This window comes from Triplophysa dalaica, chromosome 10 (genome assembly GCF_015846415.1).
Source record: "Triplophysa dalaica isolate WHDGS20190420 chromosome 10, ASM1584641v1, whole genome shotgun sequence".
NCBI classification, from domain to species: Eukaryota; Metazoa; Chordata; class Actinopteri; order Cypriniformes; family Nemacheilidae; genus Triplophysa; species Triplophysa dalaica.
Window position 1 is genome coordinate 10,808,329 of NC_079551.1, and position 20,585 is coordinate 10,828,913.

The 20,585-nt window shown below is 40.2% G+C and overlaps 1 protein-coding gene across 1 annotated transcript; it reads left to right on the top strand.

Annotated features, from left to right (window-relative positions):
• The first annotated feature begins 1,289 nt into the window (after positions 1 to 1,289).
• shdb (Src homology 2 domain containing transforming protein D, b) lies at positions 1,290 to 19,137 on the top strand. Its single transcript, XM_056759867.1, is given in 9 exon segments — positions 1,290 to 1,463; positions 2,072 to 2,721; positions 4,008 to 4,023; positions 4,026 to 4,157; positions 7,174 to 7,383; positions 13,598 to 13,675; positions 14,433 to 14,595; positions 15,835 to 15,954; positions 18,221 to 19,137. Coding segments are annotated over 8 exon segments (1,245 nt in total). The 5' UTR covers positions 1,290 to 1,463; positions 2,072 to 2,382; the 3' UTR covers positions 18,408 to 19,137.
• The last annotated feature ends 1,448 nt before the right edge of the window (positions 19,138 to 20,585 follow it).

A 20,585-nucleotide genomic window follows, 5' to 3' on the forward strand; every position in this document is an offset into this window, starting at 1 on the left:
ATAAGTAGCCACCAGGGGGCGGGGAAACCACGCATTTATTTTGACAGACTACACATCTGGTTTCAAAGAGTAAAGATCAAAATGGGACAAGCAATTATTCATTATTAAAACTTCAGATTTAGGAAGCCTGGCATAATCTAAAAAGCATTTTGAGAATTTCAACCATTACCTTACACAATAAATAAACTATGTACACATATGTAGGCTGCAAATATGCAAATATAATATACATCTTAGGGAAAATGATAACATGGCATTTTTGTTTAATTTGAATTTAAAACCATAAATCCATTACAGATATATTATCAATTTTCCTGTCTACTTTCCTCTTTATACAAGGGACATTTCCATCTCTGTTCTGGTTTCTCCTGGTCTTTTCTTTGTCCCGGGAGGCCCTTCCTCTCAAACATGTCCCCGATTGAAAGGGGCAATTTAGAAAAGTGAGCCAAAGATGTATGCCGACGCTGGTTGGGGGTGGCTGATGGTGTCTGCTATGACCTCATCCCTCCATCTCTGCGGGGAGAGAGAGAGTGAGATCATGGCTGTCGTAAAAACGTATTCGCATAGGCTTTTACAGTGTGATTTTTACATTTAATGGAAAAACACATTTCCAAATCATGCATGTACTGTATAGTGCACACGGGTGCTTATATATTCATTGGCAATGTGTTTTTCCAATTAAGATGAATATAAAATCTCACTTATTTATTATAACCTTATAATTTTTCTGTATTTCTATTTCTGTGTTGTTCTCCAAATGTGTGGTTAACAGAGACCCGCACACTTTCACATCATTAACACATTGGTGAACCTGTCAAATTCATGTGAGATTGTCAAACCAGTCCACAGGTGTGAAAGCATCAGTAGGTGTTTTCCCTTTAATTAATGTGAATCTCGTTCACCAGCTGTCTTAAAATGGCACGTGTATGCTAGAATATTAATTGCAGTATGTCAGTGCATCTATATATCTGTCTGTCTTTCTGTCTGTCTGTCTGTCTGTCTGTCTGTCTTTCTGTCTGTCTGTCTGTCTGTCTGTCTATATAGGGATTGGCTTTGTTTATAAACATTGGAATACATGCCTTCAAATACTATATACATTTGCATAAATCAATTTAACAAGTGTTCTTTACAGAGTTTAAAAACATATGAAAGCTGATAGTTGATCATTTTCATAGACTCACGGCCGCAGACTGTATCTAATAATGATCGGCTAAGGAGAATTACAAGCACCTCCCCTTTAAACGCTCAAGTACTCTCTCTCTCTCTCTCTCTCTCTGCGTATGTTCACTCGTTACAATCTGATGCGTTCATACGAGCATCAATGTTCTTCTCATGCAAACACGAGGAGAGAAACTATTCGTCATCATTTTGTCTCGCGCGCCTCAGTTACACTTAGAAACACTGTAACATCTGAAACATTGTAACGCGTCTGGAGTTCAATGAAGACATAAAGCTGAGACCATGTAAGTAATATTGGCTTAATCTTTGCCTGTTTTCTTGTTTTGATTTTGTGCGAAATCTTTGATTTGATGCATTAAATGTTAGTGTCACTAAATGTTACTTTATCCGAAATGAAAGCGCGGCTCTTGATCGCGCGTCCGCGTTTAGTTTTCAGGAGTTCTTGAAAACGATAGATCTGGTAGAGTTGTCAAGTAAGTTTTTTTCTCTTGTTTTAATGCCCATTATGATTTTAAGATGATTCGTTATTTTATATCTTCGGGTGGTTAAAGCGAAACGCTCTATTGTGTCCTCGAGACTGTGCGCAGTTGCGCATCAGAAGCACGTGTGAAACCACTAGTTTGTTTGCTTTTGTTCTTAAACAGTCCCGTAGTGTCTACAGTTAAGACATGTAGCTTCCTTTCTCTCCACAGGTTGTGAAATATCTCAAAATAAAAGTGTAACGAACCTTATATCTGCAGTAAATCTCCAAATTTTAAGTATGAAATAATTATGTCTGCGACAACACATCATGCATGTGCTTATCAAAGCCCGTTACCTGAAAGACTTGATGTGTAATAAACAGTTATTGTATATTGCTTTCTATTTGCTTATTTCATTCATTCATTTTCAGACAGTCAAATGCTGCGAAAGATGTTGAAAAGCCTCTTGATCTGCCGATTATGACAGTCATGGACCTTCTGTGATACCTGGTCAGTGTTCCCAAGGATTGACCTTGGGTGAGGACCACTGCCATGCGTCTGTCCTGAACCATGAATTCTACACTGTATAAGATGCTCCTGCTGCAAAGATTTTCAGATTAAATTAAAATATTACCCATATAATAACACCCGAAGTCTAGTCTGGACCACTTTTCTTCAGACCAAGCGGGTACGTTGTATTCATTTTGACACCGGTCACTGGTTTGCATTTGTAAACCTTAACATGGCAAAGTGGTTCAAAGACTATTTAAGTTTCGGAAGCAAGCGAGTTCCCCCTCAACCCCCCAAACCAGACTACACAGAGAGCGAGATACTGAAGGCGTATCGCGCACAGAAGAACCTGGACTTTGAGGACCCGTACGAAGACTTTGAGAACAGGGCTAGAAATGACAACGGGTCGACTGATTTCCTCCACACTGGCTTTGGTTCTCCTCTGAAATCGGCGAGCTTGGATATCAAGGTGGTTTCGCCAAAACATCGCCTCATAAAGGTGGAATCTCAAGACCTGGGACGCAGCAAGATCCTCTTGAGTTCTGTCTCTTTTGAGGAACCGACAGATCCGGTAAGTTTTGCAAAACTTAACATGAAGATAAGCATGGAATATTGGCAGATATGCTGTTTAGATATCGGCATCAGCTATTGAAAAATTTATATTGGTTGACCAATCATACAAGCCAATTATAAACCAAGGCAAATAGTCACAACGCGAAGGTTTGGTATCCAAACCTATCAGGTCACGACAAACATAAAACAAACTGTCAAACGAGTGCTGTTGAAACAATCTTTCATGTAAACCCCTCTGTTAACCCCGCGTTAGATTTCGTCTCTCAGAGCTCCAAAGGTGTCAAAACCCCTTGATCCACCGCAGCTAAAGCCCTTGAATAATACATAGAGTTTAGTTAGACTTGTGGGCAGGGGGTTGTCCCGTTGAGAATACCCACAGGAGACAGGGAAGGTTTCTTTCTGTGATCTGACGCTGAAGAAACACCCGACACTGGCAGGCATTGAAGGTGCCCGAACACTAACACTAATATACACATATACACACATATACACACAACAGTCTGTAGATGCCTCAGTAGAAACGAATTGTAATCACTATCAATGATGAATGATTTGATTGGTTTGGCTTGAGAAAGGCCTGCTGCTGTCGCCCAATACCATCTATTTAAATCACAATTAAAGTTCAAGGCTGGAGGCGCATTGTCTTAAATGCTGCATGCGAGAGCTAGTACGCATCAATTCTACGTTAACCTCCATTAAATTTTACCGCGGCCCTCATTAAGTTTTTATTGCGTTACTAATGAACATTTGGGATTTATTGTTTCCTTATTCCTGTTAAAGATCAATCAGACAATGGCCGATTTGCATATCGACTGGTGGGAAATCGTGAGGTTGTTGCATAGGGTGGTTTACAGATTTCAGGCTGAATTCTGACGCCCAGAACTGTTGGCCAAAGCCCTTATTTGAGGGACCATATGGTCGCCTTTGTAGTTGTCAAATTGCCAGTTTACTGTGGGCTTCTTCTGTGTCTGGATCAGGAAGCAAATGTTCTTCCTAACACACTCATCCGCACTTCCCGACAGCCTCATTCTGAGTAACAGGGGGAAAGGCATCGCGTCTTTGCACGTGTGATGGATTCGAGTGCCTCGTGCTGTGTTTTGAGCATGTGGGGTGATAGATTTCATGGGTAAATACCATGAGGAAATCTTTTTCTTTGTGCACTGGAAAAAAGTTTTTCACATTATTTTCTCCTCTTTCCTTTCTCTAGTTTGATGGTAAATTGATTTGTGGTGTTCCTTCTGGGTGTGAAGCATTGTCCCGTGACTTTGGTTTTCCTTGGTTCAGGTGGTCCCATCAGCTCCAGTCTGGGAGATAATGACTACTCTGACCCGTTCGATGCCCGTCTGGACCTGCGCCCCGAAACCATCCAGGGCCCGTTCACTCCAGAAAACAACGGCTATATGGAGCCCTACGAGGCCCAAAAAGTGATCACCGGTCAGTGCATTTTCAATATAAAATTTTCTTTTATCTACAGAAAATGTACTTGAAGTTACTAATGAATTTTAGGGTTTGTTTTTTCATCAACAATTTACTAAAAATAACAATGTGTTTTTGTATACAGACGACAATGTTGTCAAAATGATCGCCATTTACACAGAATGAACTATAAATGCTTCATTATGCTGTAGTATGCATGCCAGGGCTGCGTTTCCAAAACGCATAATAAGCCTACCTTGATCGTAGCTACATTGGTGACAATGGTTCTAAGATCGACCTAAGGTTACGATGCTTTAGGAAACACAGCCCAGGCCAGTAGTTGGCGATGTTACGTGAAAAGAATCACGTAAATGAACAGCTGAAACGTTTCCAGTTGAAAATTTCGTATAAACTATCCATGATTACCATCCAATAATTTTGATAAATCCACAACACAATTTCGCAAAAAAACGTAACTGTTGTATGAGGTGGCTAGTTCATATGAAGTGTTTGTTCTCGTTCGTACAATATGCTTTCTTGGCAGTGAGTGGCTTCAGTATCGCTTTTTTCTACGATTTTGTAAGATTCACGAATTTACACGAATAGCCACCTCACAAAATAGTTGCAAGCCTGATCCCTTGGGATATTTTGGAAATTTAAATCATGGAAATATATTTTATTTTATGTCTTCGGATCTCGCACCTTAAAGAGTAAATATTGCTTGATTATGGTTTATGTAGTGTCCAAGAACAAGTTTATGTTCATACATGGTTTAAAAACACAATTTTTTGGTTATAAAAGACAGTTATTCTCACTTTACTTGACTGACTCTCAAGTGATTCGTTCGGCGAATCATCCGTCTAATCCCCTCCTTTCTGCCAGCCTACAATGATCTGATATGTCAGATGGTTCAGTCTGCTATGATTGGTCCACAGCGAACGAGGCTCACTCAAGAGTGAAGTTTTCATGGGCAGTCCTAGCAAATGTAGGCAGGGACTATATGTAGTGACGTAAATCCAATACGGTTTGCGAATCGGACTAGAGCACAACTAATTTTCGTGATTCAGAGTCAACTCCCTTTTTTCCAAGTCAATAACTTGGTTATTCATTCACCTTCGGCTTAACAACTTGGCAGAATGGTTACATTCCCAAAAGGCAACATTACACACTGCATGAAATTTAATTTACACAATCTCGTAATATGTACTCTTTAACATCAATATTGTACATCTAACCAATCTATCATTTCTCCAGTTGTCATGGATTCATTGCTGTGGCGTCTCTTTTTTTGTGATCCCAAGTTTGAGATCTGCCCATATCTTTTAGTGTGTTTTCTCAGCCCCAGGGGAGTCTGGTTTCCCGTTACGGCAGGAGAGAGTGAGACGGCGTTTATGCTAGTGCGTTTTCCTTTAAAAACCCAAAACTCTTGCTACGGTTACGCCTGGCGTTTACTCTACTCCAGAGTTTTCGACCCGTGAAAACAGAGACTTTTGAAAACACCGGTGTGGCGTTGTTGTGTAAACGGGCGAAAACGGAGACTTCGGAATACGCAGGCACGGTTGCCCACATTCATTTACTCATGAAATCAGGATGAAATTATCACAGCAAAATCACCCCATGAATATTTCTAGGGTTTTTAACGCCCTATCATCGAACTAAATTTCTCCTCAGATCTTTCTTGCCTTCAAGGCAGCCTCATTTAAGCCTCAATCCATCTCTACAGGTTCATTTCTCCTCTCATTCGCTGTCGGTTTACAGGTGCGGTGAAATCTAGCAGTCCCCTCATTCCTGCGTCGAAACCGTTTAACATCAACACACGCGTTACCCCACACCCCACCTCAGGGTCTGTCCCTCAGGGCCGCCTCTTTGTCGCTATGGAGACAGAGAAGGTGCTCAATAGGAAAAAGATGTGTGAAGGTTAAAGTTCTACTAAAAGGCTTCCCGTTTTCTTTGTCCTGCGTTTTCTCTTTCACTGAAGCGCATGTAGATCTTTCGTTCCAGGCAGTCCATCCCACACGCTCGGTTTCATGCTTGTCATCATTTTTGATGTTCAGGCCATTTGTTGAGTGTTTTGAGTTGGAACTCTTTTATGTTTGTGCAGTTTGTCATTAAATGGATAGTTCACCCAAAAACAAATTCTTTTGTTATTTACCAAACCTCTGCAGAACACAAAAGATATGTTCATTAACGTTGGTAACCTAACAACATTGGACCCCATTAACCTGCATTCTATGGACATAAAACCGCTAAAATATTTTTCAAAATATATATTTTTAAAGTTTTTTTAAGATGTTTTCTTTTTAAAGATGGCAAACTGCAAATTAATTCTGCTTGTCTCTGCATATTAAGCTACACTTGCATTAGCTGAAATAAAACCATTATGTTCCTAATGTTAGTAGCTGCAGCTAATTCAGATTTTAACAGACCTTAATTCGCACTACAAAGCACTTAAAGGTCATTCAAGCATCCAGTGGTTTGGTGTTTGTTGGTTGAGAGGGATAATAATGAAAATGGAAATGCCCATCGGTGGAGACAAGGATTGAGAGGTGTGTGTGGAGTCCAATCTCTTTGTTAAGCCCTCCCGTATGAAACCCTGAGCCTCTGCCAAGCTGTGCAAACACAATTTGCTTCCTTCAGATTCATACCCCACCACTCATCACCAGGCATTTTCATAATTAATGTGGCCCAGGCAAAGGGATCCCAGCTGCTGATCCAAGGGAACATATCGATTTATTGTTGCGTCTTGATTTTACAGCACCACCCTCGCGCTGTTTTAATGAACACATGCCACCCTCTGCAAAGACAGATTTCCACAGGTTGCCAGGATTGGATAGAATAGCAGAGACGGTTGATGTAAAGTCTGCACCACATTATGCCATATGTCGGACATGAACCGCACACTTTGACAGAAAGAGAAGATATGTCTGACTGGCTAGTGAAGTGACATGCATTAGAGAACGTGCAAAATCACTTAAAATGGTAATATAACGTGAGCTTTATTTGGTTGGTAATAAGGGTTTGATGGATGTTGCAGAGTTGCAGAAGAGAACTGGTGGAGGATGCGGTTGGGGAAGAGGGGAGGTGCAGCTTTATGACACCCCGTATGAGGAGCGAGTCCCCGGACAGCCGGATCTGCCCGAGGAGGGCAAGGAAAGTCGACTGCCGCAAGACGACGAGAGGCCGGCTGATGAATATGATCAACCCTGGGAGTGGAAAAAGGAACATATCTCAAAAGCGTTTGCAGGTAAGCTGACCACATGTTTTGGAATGAAATATGATGGCATGGTAAAATCACACCGGCTACTGGTGTTTTTTCTTGGAATGTCTGATCTGAGAATAGTTATTCTGGAATTAATGGATGAGTTAGACCCTCTTGGTAAATGCCGGAACTACATTATAATGTGGGCAAAATATTTTAATCTTTAATTATTCTCGTGTTATCTAATACCTGTATATGACTCTTTCTTCTGTGAGACACAAAAGAAGATATTTTGGGAAACGTCTCAGTGGTTCTGTGTTACAGTGGAAGTCAGTAAGGGCCAAGGTTGTTTGGTTAGCAACGTTCTTCAAAATATCTTCTTGTCTTGTACAGAAGGAAGAAAGGCATACAGGTTTGTAATTTCATTTTTAGTTGCTGTCCCTTTGACAAATGAATTGCCAGCCAAGTAAACCCACTAAATAAATTGAAAAAGCGACGGGATAACTTTCTACAAATATATCACAGCTTCTTGGATTCATGCCAGTGCTATGGAAATAAAATCTGGTTTGTCAAAACCATAGCCCACACCCAGTCTGGCCTTTTGGAGTCATTTCTTAATTTTCAATGTTCATGCATATATTCTCCGTTTCATTTTTGGCAGTTTTCAAAATGTTTGGTTTATTCTGGTTTAGGTGGTTAACATTTTTGGGCTTTTCGAGCACACACACACACACTCTCCACACGCTCTTATTGAATCCAGTGAATCTGGATGTCACGCAGAGACCAAACAGAAGTTGTAGGCAGTGGATGAGAGCGTTGCTGCGGGGCAGTACTGTTTAATTGAGCTGTATCTCTGAGTCAGGGGTCAAGGTGACACTGAAATAAATCATCTCTCCCTCGCGCCCACCTTCCAGCGCTCACAAGAACACACTCTTTTTCCATTCATTAAGGCCAAACCTGACATTCAGCGGCGGTGCAGTTGCACTGCATTAAATGCCATTGAAATTGCATTCGTTTGCAGCCACAAAAGCACTTTTATTTTTAGCTAAGAGGCAGAAAGAAAGACGATGTGGGGATTGACTACACTCAATGTTTTTGTAAATGAGAAGAAATGGGGAAAAAATTGAACGACTAGTTTTTCCACAACCTGCTAAAAAGCAACTAGACGATTAATCGTCCACACAACCCAACGACTCCATTTTGAAAATTGTATTGAACAGTACATATAATTGGCACAGAACCAGCGCTGACTAGCCATGCAGCAAACCTTCGGTGTGCGAGTTTCTTTGTGCGAGGCGAAAAGATTTGTGTGTGGTGCTCGCGAGAGGCGGGTAATGGCGAGGAGGGGTTAGCCTTGCGAGTGGCGGGCAGCAATCAGTCACATGCTGACACTTCCACTCTCCTTCAACCTTTCTCTCTCTTTCTCTCCCTCTCACCCTTTCGGCTCTGACAGGTTTGTCCTCCTGCAGTGCTGACACTCTCAGGCTGATAAACCGCCACGGGGGGGGGCAGGGGGGCATTTCTATTCGAGAGCCCCCTCCTCAAACCTCCGCCCCGCCAGTAGTGGTGATTATCACACTCGGGGGAGTGCTGAAGTGAAAAAGACAACTGGTCTGAGAGCAGGATGAGCTGAGGGGGACAGAGAGACGGAAGAGGCAATAAAGCATCTTTAGCATTTAAACCTTTTCCAGAATTATGTGTGAACTGCGATTTAAAAAAATTAGCAACAGGCAATCAGATTAATTTGTAAAAATAGATCATATCGTGAAAATCAATTGTACATTCACTTTTAATTTAATTTAATTTTACATGTAACAAAAAGAAATTTACTCACTTGTCATGTTAGCATAGCGTTAGCTTAGCAATGACGTTCTTGGATTCCATTTTTTTGAAAGTCGTTTTTAAATATATTAAAACACCATGTCAAGTTAAATAGTTTAAACGTTTAGTTTCGGCCCTTATTTACATTTATGCATTTGGCAGACACTTTTATCCAATGCGACTTACAATGCATGATACTGTACATTTATTTCTGAGGATATGCAATCACTGGGAATCGAACTCATGACCTTGGCGTTGCTAGCACCCTGCTCTAACCACAGAGCAAAAGGAAAGCTAATGTTATGTCAGTTCCAGAACAATGGACCAATCAAAAAAACCTTGAGGCGGAGCAAACATTGCAAGCGTTAGTCTTGAAACCCTTGCTGTCTGTGCTGCCCGTTTTAAAGGATTCCTGAGGGTTTATAGATGCTTTCTGTGTAAATGATCTCTGACAGTTGCCTAGGTTACATCTCACATGTCAGCATTCAAAAGCAAAAGTAAGAAAAAGCAACCTATTCAATCAAATGACTGCTGAAACTGTTAGTGTGCACAGTCCATTACCGCTGATCGTAATGTGACGACGTCCCAAAGTCCCAAGCTTGTGTTTTGACAGGCCATCACAACAGATGGTTAAATCTTATTTGCATCTCAACTTCGTTTTTTGCTCTCGCTTTAGTTGTTAGAAGTGCGAAGGAAATATCTGGCCCCCGTCCAGCGAGTCTTAATTAGGCCATTGCAAAGCTGTCACTATCACTCAATTACTACAATCACTTAAGCCACGCGGCCGCTCTACGCGTCGCTCCAGCCTCTCTGCTCTCATTAACGCGCAAATCAACCGCAGCCATGCATTCAGAAGCACGCCACTGGCTGTATTTCACCCGGTCAGAGCAACGGAGCGTGTGAATGCTGCTGTGGCTGTATTTGCGTGTGGTCGTTTGAATTGGTATGGATGTTGACATTCGTGAGATGGTGTTTGCGGTTCTAAGGGGCATATCGTGGAACGTAGTCAAAGTAAGGACTAGAGTTTGATGTACTGTCTTGACATACTGTAACTTTCTACGTGAGTTGTTTTTATGCTTTAATATTGGTGGATTGATAAAATTATAGGAGCCTATTTGATTGAATTTACATTTATGCAATGCAACCTATTCAATTAACCTATACATTTATACTTATGTATCTACAATCCCCTGGGATCGAACCCACAACTTTGCATTGTTAACACAATGCTCTTACCACTGAGCTACAGGAAAGCTAATAAATCGAAGAATTAAAAAAACATCTTAAAAGGTCAAAACAAGGTGTCAGATCTAGATGAAAGATTACAGTAATCTTGAAATATTTTTATTTTAGAATAACCCCAAAATTGATTAGTAATTCACAATAAGACCTTTAACAAAGTTAAATCAGTTTTATCTCATTGTGTGAAGATTTTGGTGTGCCTGAAAGGACTTCTTCAGAAACCGTGAGTGAGTAAGTGTGAGAGCTAGTGAGAGAGAGAGAAAAGGCGTTTACTCGCATGTCCCGGTCTGTCAAGTTGCTGTGAGCAAGCCCAAGGGAAGCAAGGATGGCTCCTATATCAATTTATTTCCCTCTCTTCCTCTCTCTTTCTCTCTCTGACAGTAATGAAAAGACACGTCCCGAGTAATTCTCCCTCTCACAAATACACTGAGGCTAGAGAGGAAGAAATAGATGGGGGAGGTGGGGGGTATCATCTCACTTAGGAGGAGAAATGGAGAGAGGGTGGTAAGTGGTTTACAGAAGATAAAAAGCTCAGACAAGGCAGCGGAAAAAGGACAAATGAATGGAGAGAAATGGGATTTTCTCATTGTATTTGCAAATTACCGAAAACAATAAGAAACATGTGATAAATGCTACATTAGGATGAAATAATGGTCTTTGCGCAATAAATATACAACAATTAGGACGTAGCTTCTTAATTTCTCCGTTGTGGTGAATAGTCATGTGAACGCAATATATTGCAATTACATCATAATTGCTAAATATTGTGACTATGGCGAACAATTAAATAAACATTTAATGCATGATTTTAGTTTTGTGATCTTTCAATAGATTTTTGTTCATTTACTGTTAAACTGTACGTTAATAAAGCATCCTTATTGATTGTAATGCATGGAAAGTTGTTAAAGCTGAAAAATATCAATTTTTTATATTGTTAGCTATATCGCCCAGCCTTCGCAATTAGCAAAAAATCTATTTGCATTAGACGCAATGAAATGTGTTAATTGAATCCAGATGCCTGCAGAATTCGCTTTAGATGTGATTGTACATCGCATGTAAAGTGCAAGCGATGCATAAAAGAGCATTAAGACTTTGTTCGCAACTTCGGTAATAACATCTCTCCTATAAATCGAGACTTAATCACAGCGTTCCAGTGGTGGGATATAGTTTCTGTTTTATTAGATGCTCAAATGAGACTTTGATTATTCCAGATGGGCACTCGCTCTTAGATTATTCTGCCGGCTCTGCACATTTCTGGCGAGGGCTGCTCTTGTCTTTACCTGCGCACTTTTGTCGTAATGATATACAAATGGTGCGGCCATATGTCCTGCCATGATGCATGGTAGCCCTGATGTGACCTTTGTGGCAAGCGGCTCGTTCTCATCAGTGTTGGTTTTGTGCGGGACACTGGCTAACAGAGACAGATGTGTTGCCCTTTGTCAGCCAGATGGACTTTGACAGGCACGCAGGAACCACAGGACTGATGGGACGGTTAATGCGGAGCATTAGCTTCATACAGGGAAGGGCTGGGGAGGTCTCGTGTTGGAGTAGATGGTTGTGAACCTGTAGCTTTACAGGAAGAGTCTCATTAATCTCCATCGGTCGATACATCTCTAGATTTATTGAATTGTCAAAATATTTACATTTTAGTCATTAAGCAGACTTAAATAATATAGTCACATTAAGTTTGTGACCTTACAGTTGTTGTTTAATGTTGATATAAATTTGAGTAATATTTGAATATATTTAGTTTTTTGTGTATTATATCTTAATACATTAATGTATTTTAACGAATTTGGCAGACAATAAGCTACTTAAAGTGCATTCAAGGATATATTGTTTTCTTTAAATGAGTATGTGTTCAACACATTCCTCTACCATTAAATCTACAGATACTTTTTTAACAGTAATGTTATGATAAAAGTTAAATTTAACGCTTCTAATTTATCTATCAAAAATGTTTGCATTTTAGAAATATTAGTAAATTATTATTTTTTATGTACGCTTACTATTTTGCCTGAAAAATGGAGAAACCTTCCAAAGAAAACAGAATTACTGGACTTTCCTTATTTAGGGTTAATACAGAATATATAGAGGATTATATGATTATGTCAATTAGTTTAGGAAATTTTAGATTAACTGATTAGTTACTTTACTTGGTTCATTGAGAATCACTACAGATTATTTGTCAAATAATTTGTGTTATTAGTCAGATTATTCACAGGGTTAGTTTTAGTTGAAAGAGGATTAGCTGCGGCCACTGCTCTCATCCGATTCAGGCCGTTCTGGGTCTCCAGATGGGACCATTGTACCACACCCGGCATCAATAATGCACAGGGAAAGGGGCGAAAGAGTCTACAACATTCTGTCTTTAATAATTTACTAGTCAGCAGGGAGATGTTTTTGCCTGCACGCTTCTTTCTCTAAATATAACCCCCGTCATGTTCCTTTCAAAGGGGGCCTTGATGGGTTGGAGGTGTGGGGTGGTGGTCTTGTGTATAAAGATGTCACACACCTCCCGCTGGGTCTATTCTTTATCTTGTAATCGTGTTTGAGGGTCCGATACGCTTGTATGTGTTACAAGAGGCCTCTCGTATTTGCCTGTCGGTATGGGGATATGAGAGAGGGACAACCGATAACAATAGTGTGCTGTTGATATTGGTTATTTTGTTTGTGTGTTTTAACTATTCACCATTACAGTTAAGCATTAAGCAGACGCTTTTATCCAAAGCACTTTCAAACAAAGCTTTTAGCAAGATTATTAATTTAAAAACACACTAGACAAAGACGTCCATCTCACACATGTAGATTAACCAGCCATTAAAGAGTAATGCAGACATGTACAACCTGCCCCCGCAATACACGAGTCCTTGAATGATTTATGTGTGGAGTATCAGAGTAAATGCTCATCACCAGCATATATAAGTGTGGCGGTAATGAAATTTATGAGGTTGTGATGGTAATTACATGTTGAGTCAGCTCTCTCATTGCATTTTCTCACTCCACTCCTTGCTACATTTACTTTCTGATAAGCAATGCCTTGCTTCTTTCTCTCTCTCTCTCTCTCTCTCTCTCTCTCTCTCTCTTTCTTTAACTTGTTATCACCGTTGTGACCTCCTATCTGTCTTTTCTCAATTCAAGCAGATTTCTCACCATCCTTTCTTTCCATCTCACTGTTTCTGTCACTTGCGCTCAGATATGAAAGATCTGGCCGAGCTGCCCTGGCCTCCTCCAGTTGGACAGCTGGAGGAGGAGCACGTCTTTGGCGAGCAAGGTGAACTTTGACCCCTCTTTCCAGTTTCCAGTAGCCGGCATCTGTCCCAATATTAGTTGTTCCTGCAATTTAGCTCTCTTAGCTCACTGTATTGCTCTGTAAGGAGAATCCATTTCTTTGAAACCTTCTGTTTGCTTCCCCTTTGTATGCTGACTTGTCCCAGTAGCATGTGATGTAGGCTGTTTTCACACTTGGTTTGTTTGCTTGGTTCGCACCCCTCCCCCTTGCCCTCAGGTCTCTTTTCACATTATACTGTTACAGTATGTTAGTTCTGAGAAGTTTGCATTGTCAAGGTGGTCATACATTTTTCAGTTCCTACTTTTGTTAAGAATGTTACTGCTCGGTGGTGATGTCATCATAGTCGTGTGTGATGATCATATAATCCGCTGTCACATCATGTCTTAACCAGGTTTTGTGAGTAATGTCTGTGATTACCACCATCAGAACATGAAACGGAGTAAAATAAACTGCTTTTAAAGTTTTAAGATGCTTGTACATTTTAATGCCAAAAAGGACACATAGATTTGCATTACAGACTGTTAGATCGGTATATTTAAATCAATATTTCATGACAAGTCCGTCATTGTCATACACAGCTGGTTAAAGCGAAAAATTTGCTGATTATAGACTGTTTATTTTTTGTTTCATAACACACCTGGTTTGGACATGGTGTTTTTGGGGGGCCTGATTTTGCAAACAGGCTTTCAATTGTTGGCACAATACATCTATGTAAAGTATCTCTCTCTCCTCCACATAGTGCAATTTGAAGGTGCCGAGTGGGATTGTTCTTCTCCCACGGAGCGTCTGAGGTCATCCAGGCCTTTGCCGACGACAGGCAGCATGAAGCTCCGCAAGCCCAGTGACCCTCATTCCATGATCGGGGAGAGAGTGGACCCCACCCTGCCGCTGGAGAAACAAGTGTACATCCAACCCATCACTACAAACCATTACTTTCAAATGCTTTCGAAATGCCAATGATTAGAACATTTTATGGGTTTAATTTAAAAATACAATACACCAATGTGCATATTTTGGCAACCTCATGCGGACAAAAATATTTATTTGTTTAATCATTTGAAGCATAAAAGTATGTCCCAATATGGCAGTGCATGAGTGCGTATGATTTTGTGTGTTTTCATGAATCATGATGGCTTAATATGTATCGAGCATATTACAAAGTTAAATATTTAAAGGGATAGTTCACCACTCATTACTTACTATAGTAAACCAGTATGAATCTTTTCTTTTTGAAGAATGTTGGTAACCAAACAACACTGGACCCCATTGACTTCCATTGTAGGGAATGAACCACAGGGAGATTTGTTTTTTTAATATTTTCTTCTTCGTTCCACAGATAAGAGTTATAAACTTGCTTTAAACTAAAATAATTGATGCTTTTTTTATTTTTGGGGAAACTCTCCCTTAAAATGATTTTAATATACCAAACCTATGGTTTAAAGTTGGCATGAAATAAAAAAAATTCAATTCAAATTGATTCACACAGCGTTGCAGTATTCATTATATATTATTTATCTGTGCACATCATCGTTTTTTCTAATTAATTTGCACTTTAATCAAAAAAGTGAACACCCAACTTTAAACGATCCGATCAGTACTCGATGAACAAAATCAAGTCCCGCACTAAATGTTTGTCTCACTTCAGAAGTTATTTCACTCTGCTGTACGTAGCGATTCGGAAGAAAAAACAATCGCTACTTCCGTTTCATGCCCACTTTAAACGAGTTATAAATCTTGTTCCTTTGAGAAACTCTGTCTAGTGTGGTATTAGTTTAATGGATGGAATATTTGATAAATGGGGCGGTTTGTGTGATAGGCCATTAGAAAAACCGGTGAAGTACATCCAAACTACTGTTGCGAATTAGTCAGCTGTTCTGAATACAAAATTCCCCAGATACATCATTCTCAGTCAGACGGCAGCTGCGGTCTCATGGGACGTGATACAAAGCAGATATACACACACACTTGTGTCTCAAATATCTTGGTGTTTGTGTAAAATAACCAGCGACTATATAAACTTAAACATGTTCAGTCATGTGAGAGTAATGAAGCCGTGTTTAAAATAATGTGGCTTTACAAGAACCAATCTAAAAAGGAAAAATCCAGTTGACTCGATATTTATAATGTTTGTCGTCTTTCAGGTGGTACCACGGGTCACTATCGCGTTCGGAGGCGGAGGCTCTGCTCACCCTATGTAAGGAGTGCAGCTATCTCGTGCGAAACAGCGAGACGAGTCGCTCGGACTACTCTCTTTCTTTGAGGTATATCATTGCACCCACCTCTCATCATTTTATTCCTCTATCCCCCCCCTATTACTGGTAAATGAAGTGAGCAAACGTCTTCCCCATTAACTCATTTAAACTAATTGCCTCGTGTTTTGCCTCATTTGCGTTTAGTTGTCTGCATCTTTGTTATTTTTGTTCTTTTATTCCCACCTGTTTTTTTTCTTTCGTCTCTTTCGCCCCCTTAAACCCTCCCCCCCATTCGCACACGCACCTTCATTTGCACACTGATGATCTTTTCGATATGCTATCAGCCAGAGCGATAGTGCTTATCTGGTCAAATCTCGCTCGTCTAATTATCGTCTTGATCCAGACCTCATATACCCCCCACCGTTTTCTCTGGGTCTCTCTTGCTCATTTATTCTCCCCGCGCTGCAATCAGAGAGGTGAATAGCTCTCGAGTTCACAAAACTCCTCGTGGCGCTTTAATGAATATGAATGACCTGTAGTAGGACACACAAAAGAGCCCCCCCTTACACACAGGTATTGCAAACGCACGCTTTTTGAGGGACACAAATACACAGCACAGAACATTCAACACAATCAGAATCGCCTTTAATGCCAAGTATCGTGGGTTTGCATGAACAAGGAATTTGTTTTGGAGAGCTAGTGCATAATAGTCACATTAAAGTGCAAAAATACAATAAGCAAATATAATGTTGTTAAAAATGTAATGTAAAATATTACAATTAAGATTATTTTAATAAAGATATTAGAATAATAATAAAAGTGTGTTTAGAATATCATATGTAAATGTGGTATATTCAAATATAATAAAAGCTATGATATATATTTTATATTACGTTTATTTATACTATGTGAATGTTAATTATATATACATAAATGGAATTCTATTATTTTTAGTCTTATTAATGTTAATATTACTAAGATTTGTATGTGAACAGGTGTGGGAAGAAACAAGTAAATATAAATCAGCATTTTTTTCTAATCCATTAGTAACCCATCTCAAACCACATTCATATTTGGCTTAAAATCTGATTTAAATCTGCTTTTTAGAAATGTTATTCTTTCAAAATAGCCATATTACATTTCATGGATGATTATGATAACTATTCTTAATTTAAGAGGTAAGTGGAGTCCACTATAATATAATGACGACTAAGTTAGTGAAACAATATTAATCAAAATCCTCTAAAATAGCTGCTTTTTTAAATATATGAAACTGTAGCTTGCGGACTTGGAACAAACACAACATTACCATTCATTGATGAGGACACTAATATAGTTATCTTTGCAGAATAGCCCTTAACAGACAGCTCTTTTATATGAAAATGAATTTTAAGGTAATTGGTTTTAGACAGCTTCCAAGGTACTATAACATCAGATCCAAACATAGTCAATTGTTTTGTGTGCATTGTGAACAAAGCCTTTATACAGCCTTTTAATACTCATGCAAACATTTTCTGTGCTATGTTACATGCTAAAACCGAGTCTTAAAGGTGTAGGAATAACTTAACGGCTCTGTATGATGTCACAACCAAGTTACGCCAATGGCCTCCATAATAGAGGTCTGATGGAAATGAAAGAAGATACGTCTGAACATCGAGAGCTTTGAATGAGCCAGCATTGAGATTCATCGGGCTTTATTTCAAGCCTCAGGTCTTTCTATAAGTGACACTGTTCATCACGTACCTGGTAGATAATACCTTGCTTGAGATGACACGCTCTCTGAACACGTTAAGACCTGAATTTTAATGCGGCACTTAATCGTGCTGATTCCTGTGAAGGATCTGGAGAGAACTGATGCTTGGTTTTCTTTTCTTCTTTCACAACGTTGTGAATCATATTCTACTGAAAAATCATCAATAAACTAGCCAATTACAAAATACACCTGCATTCCCTAAAGGGCATCCTAAAGGGCAAGTGTTTACACTGGGGTGTGTTGATATTTTTTACACCGATTACCCAGATTTTCCTATTTAGCGTGGGTCATGTTTTGTTCACCGGTGACCCACATATGCAATTCAGAACCACACCTAGGGATTGTGTTATATTTAAAGCCGTCAAATCACAATGAAATGATTGAAAATATCTTTGGTTATTTTGTTACAACTTCTATCCGTATTCAATTTTGGGCACAGCTTTTTTGAGAAAGTACTGTAGCGGTATCCTATAGATCAGCGATGGTATTATATATGCTGATAAAAGGTTCCCAAACACATTTCAAAAGATGTACAGTATTAGAATTGAGGAATAATGCCATGTCTTGCATGTTCTGTTTTAGGAGCTGCCAGGGTTTCATGCACATGAAATTCTCACAGTACAAAGACGGCCGCTACATTCTGGGTCAGAACAGCCCTCCGTTCGAGACCATCCCTGAAGTGATCCACTATTACACCACACACAAGCTTCCCATCAAAGGAGCCGAACACTTGTCCCTGCTCTTCCCCGTGCTTGTTCAGACGCTCTGAACGGTCAATGCACTGCAGGTCTCGGTGCTGTGGGCGGAAAGATATGACTCCATCGACGGAGGGGGATTTCTGACTATTTGGGATTGGATTTCTTTCTTTTGGATAAACATTCAGCAACACTTACATGCACATATTGGTCCCTTGGATTCCACAAATAAAATGTTATCTGTTAAAACATGATCAATGAATTTGTTTAAGATTTTAACACTTTTTCATCCACCAAAATTACCCTTAAGTCAATGTTATTAGACTGTCGGCAACACGACCTGTTGCTTAACTTTCATAATTTCCCCGTTGGGACTATAGATTAGCCATCTCTAATGTTCATTGATCGATAAACAGTCTCGTAGGTCAACCAGGCACAACTCTGCCCTTTTATAGCTGCTGTAAAAGACATTTCAACACAACTGTTTATGACTATGCTCTCTTTAAAGTTTGTCAAGTCGTTCTTATAAGACCCTTGAGACCACACTCGCATGCGGTCTGGTCCAGTTAATAACATAGTTTTGACAAACCATTTTGTTTCATACGTGATCTTGGTCAGTGTGGCCAGTCGTAGATCTGTGAATGTTGGCAATGTTTTCCGACGGTCTTCATATTATAAACTACAAGAACAGAAACTGATAGCGGTGAATCAATGCGGAAATCTGTCTCGAAAATGTGTTTCATAGCTGCTGTTTTAAACCAATCCAAATGTGTTGTATAATAAACTTTTCTAAAGAGTAAATAACAGCCAGATTTCCTTCAAATGCTTTACACGATGCGTCACGCTAAATTTTTTGGGATTACATGTCGGGTGATGTTTAGCGATGTAATAAATGTAATTGCTTCATCTTCATAAACCGAGCTGTTTTTGAGATTGACAGGCAGACGTGTTACCGCTTGCAATACGCTGTTCCCCAAGGGAGCACACGCCACGCAAGAAAAGATCACTGAACGTTTAGCGCTTGTAAACGTTCATGCTTTTCCCATGGCGGTCCGCCGTAGTCTGTCTCCCTAAATTAAGCGTCAGCGCCTGCGTTTTTGCTTGCGCGTCCTCATTATCTCGGTTCTGCCGAAGCGAAGCATCTTGGGATTGCTTTCATTACATTGCCAAATGAAACTGCGGAGAATGATTACTGGTGTGACTGGGAGAGAAGCTACAGATGTGATCTCCTAGGAAGTCGGTGATATCAAATGGTGGATATCGAAGGTCTTTGCATAAGATGAGCTTGAATTTTTTTGCAATAATGTTTTTTGGATATTTAGGATATGCCACTTGTGTGTGTGTGTGTGTGTGTATTTGGCAACAGATTGTAATCTATCTGATGCGCTCCTAGTAGAGACACCTGCGATCACAGCCGAGCCAGGAATAATTTCCCGCAAAAACTCGCACAACACGCAAGTAACGCCCACATTTAGTCACAAGGTTGTGGGCGTCGCTGACTTCTATGCGGCCTGTGTCTACAGTATGTTCCCAGCTGCTCTGACACACAAACACACATTCACATACAGGCATGTGCGACACAAGTGTGCCACTTCGTCCGCGACAGACGCATTAATCTCGCTCAGACATCACGCAGACGTGCACACACGCACACTCTTTGGAGCGAAAGCCGTTTCGACAGGTGTGTCTGCTGGACTGTAACCAGAGATCGCTCAAATTTTAAACAGCTGAAGGGGGGGTTCGGGGGGGCTCATTTCATATCGCAGCCATCCGCCATGCCAGTAACTCGAAAGCCTTACGACATCACAATCAACGCAGCGCTAATTCCTCTTGTAATTAGGCTCTTACTAGTCATGGAATAATTAGGCCTTACAAAGAGAAGCATTTCTCAGCCGCGGGCTCAAACAAAAGACGAGCAATGAAAGGGAGACCCAGATGTGCGATGGAGTGTGGACAAAAAAATGGCTCTCCCTTTCTCAAAGGCTCACTCATTTCTGCCGTTATCGTGTTACCGGCGTCTTCTGGATTTCGTCACGGTTAGGACCGGCAACTTGTAGTGTCTGTTAATTTACTGACATATGACCTTTGCACCCTCCTCCCTCTTTGGCAAGCAGCTGGCCCAGATAAAGACCTCATCCAGCAGAGTTTATCTCTAAAGCCTGGTCAGATGCCGCTCGAATACGGGTGCAGCTGAAGGCTATTGTCATAGATTGAAAAGACGCAGGGATCTGGGGGAGGACTGGATGTATCCT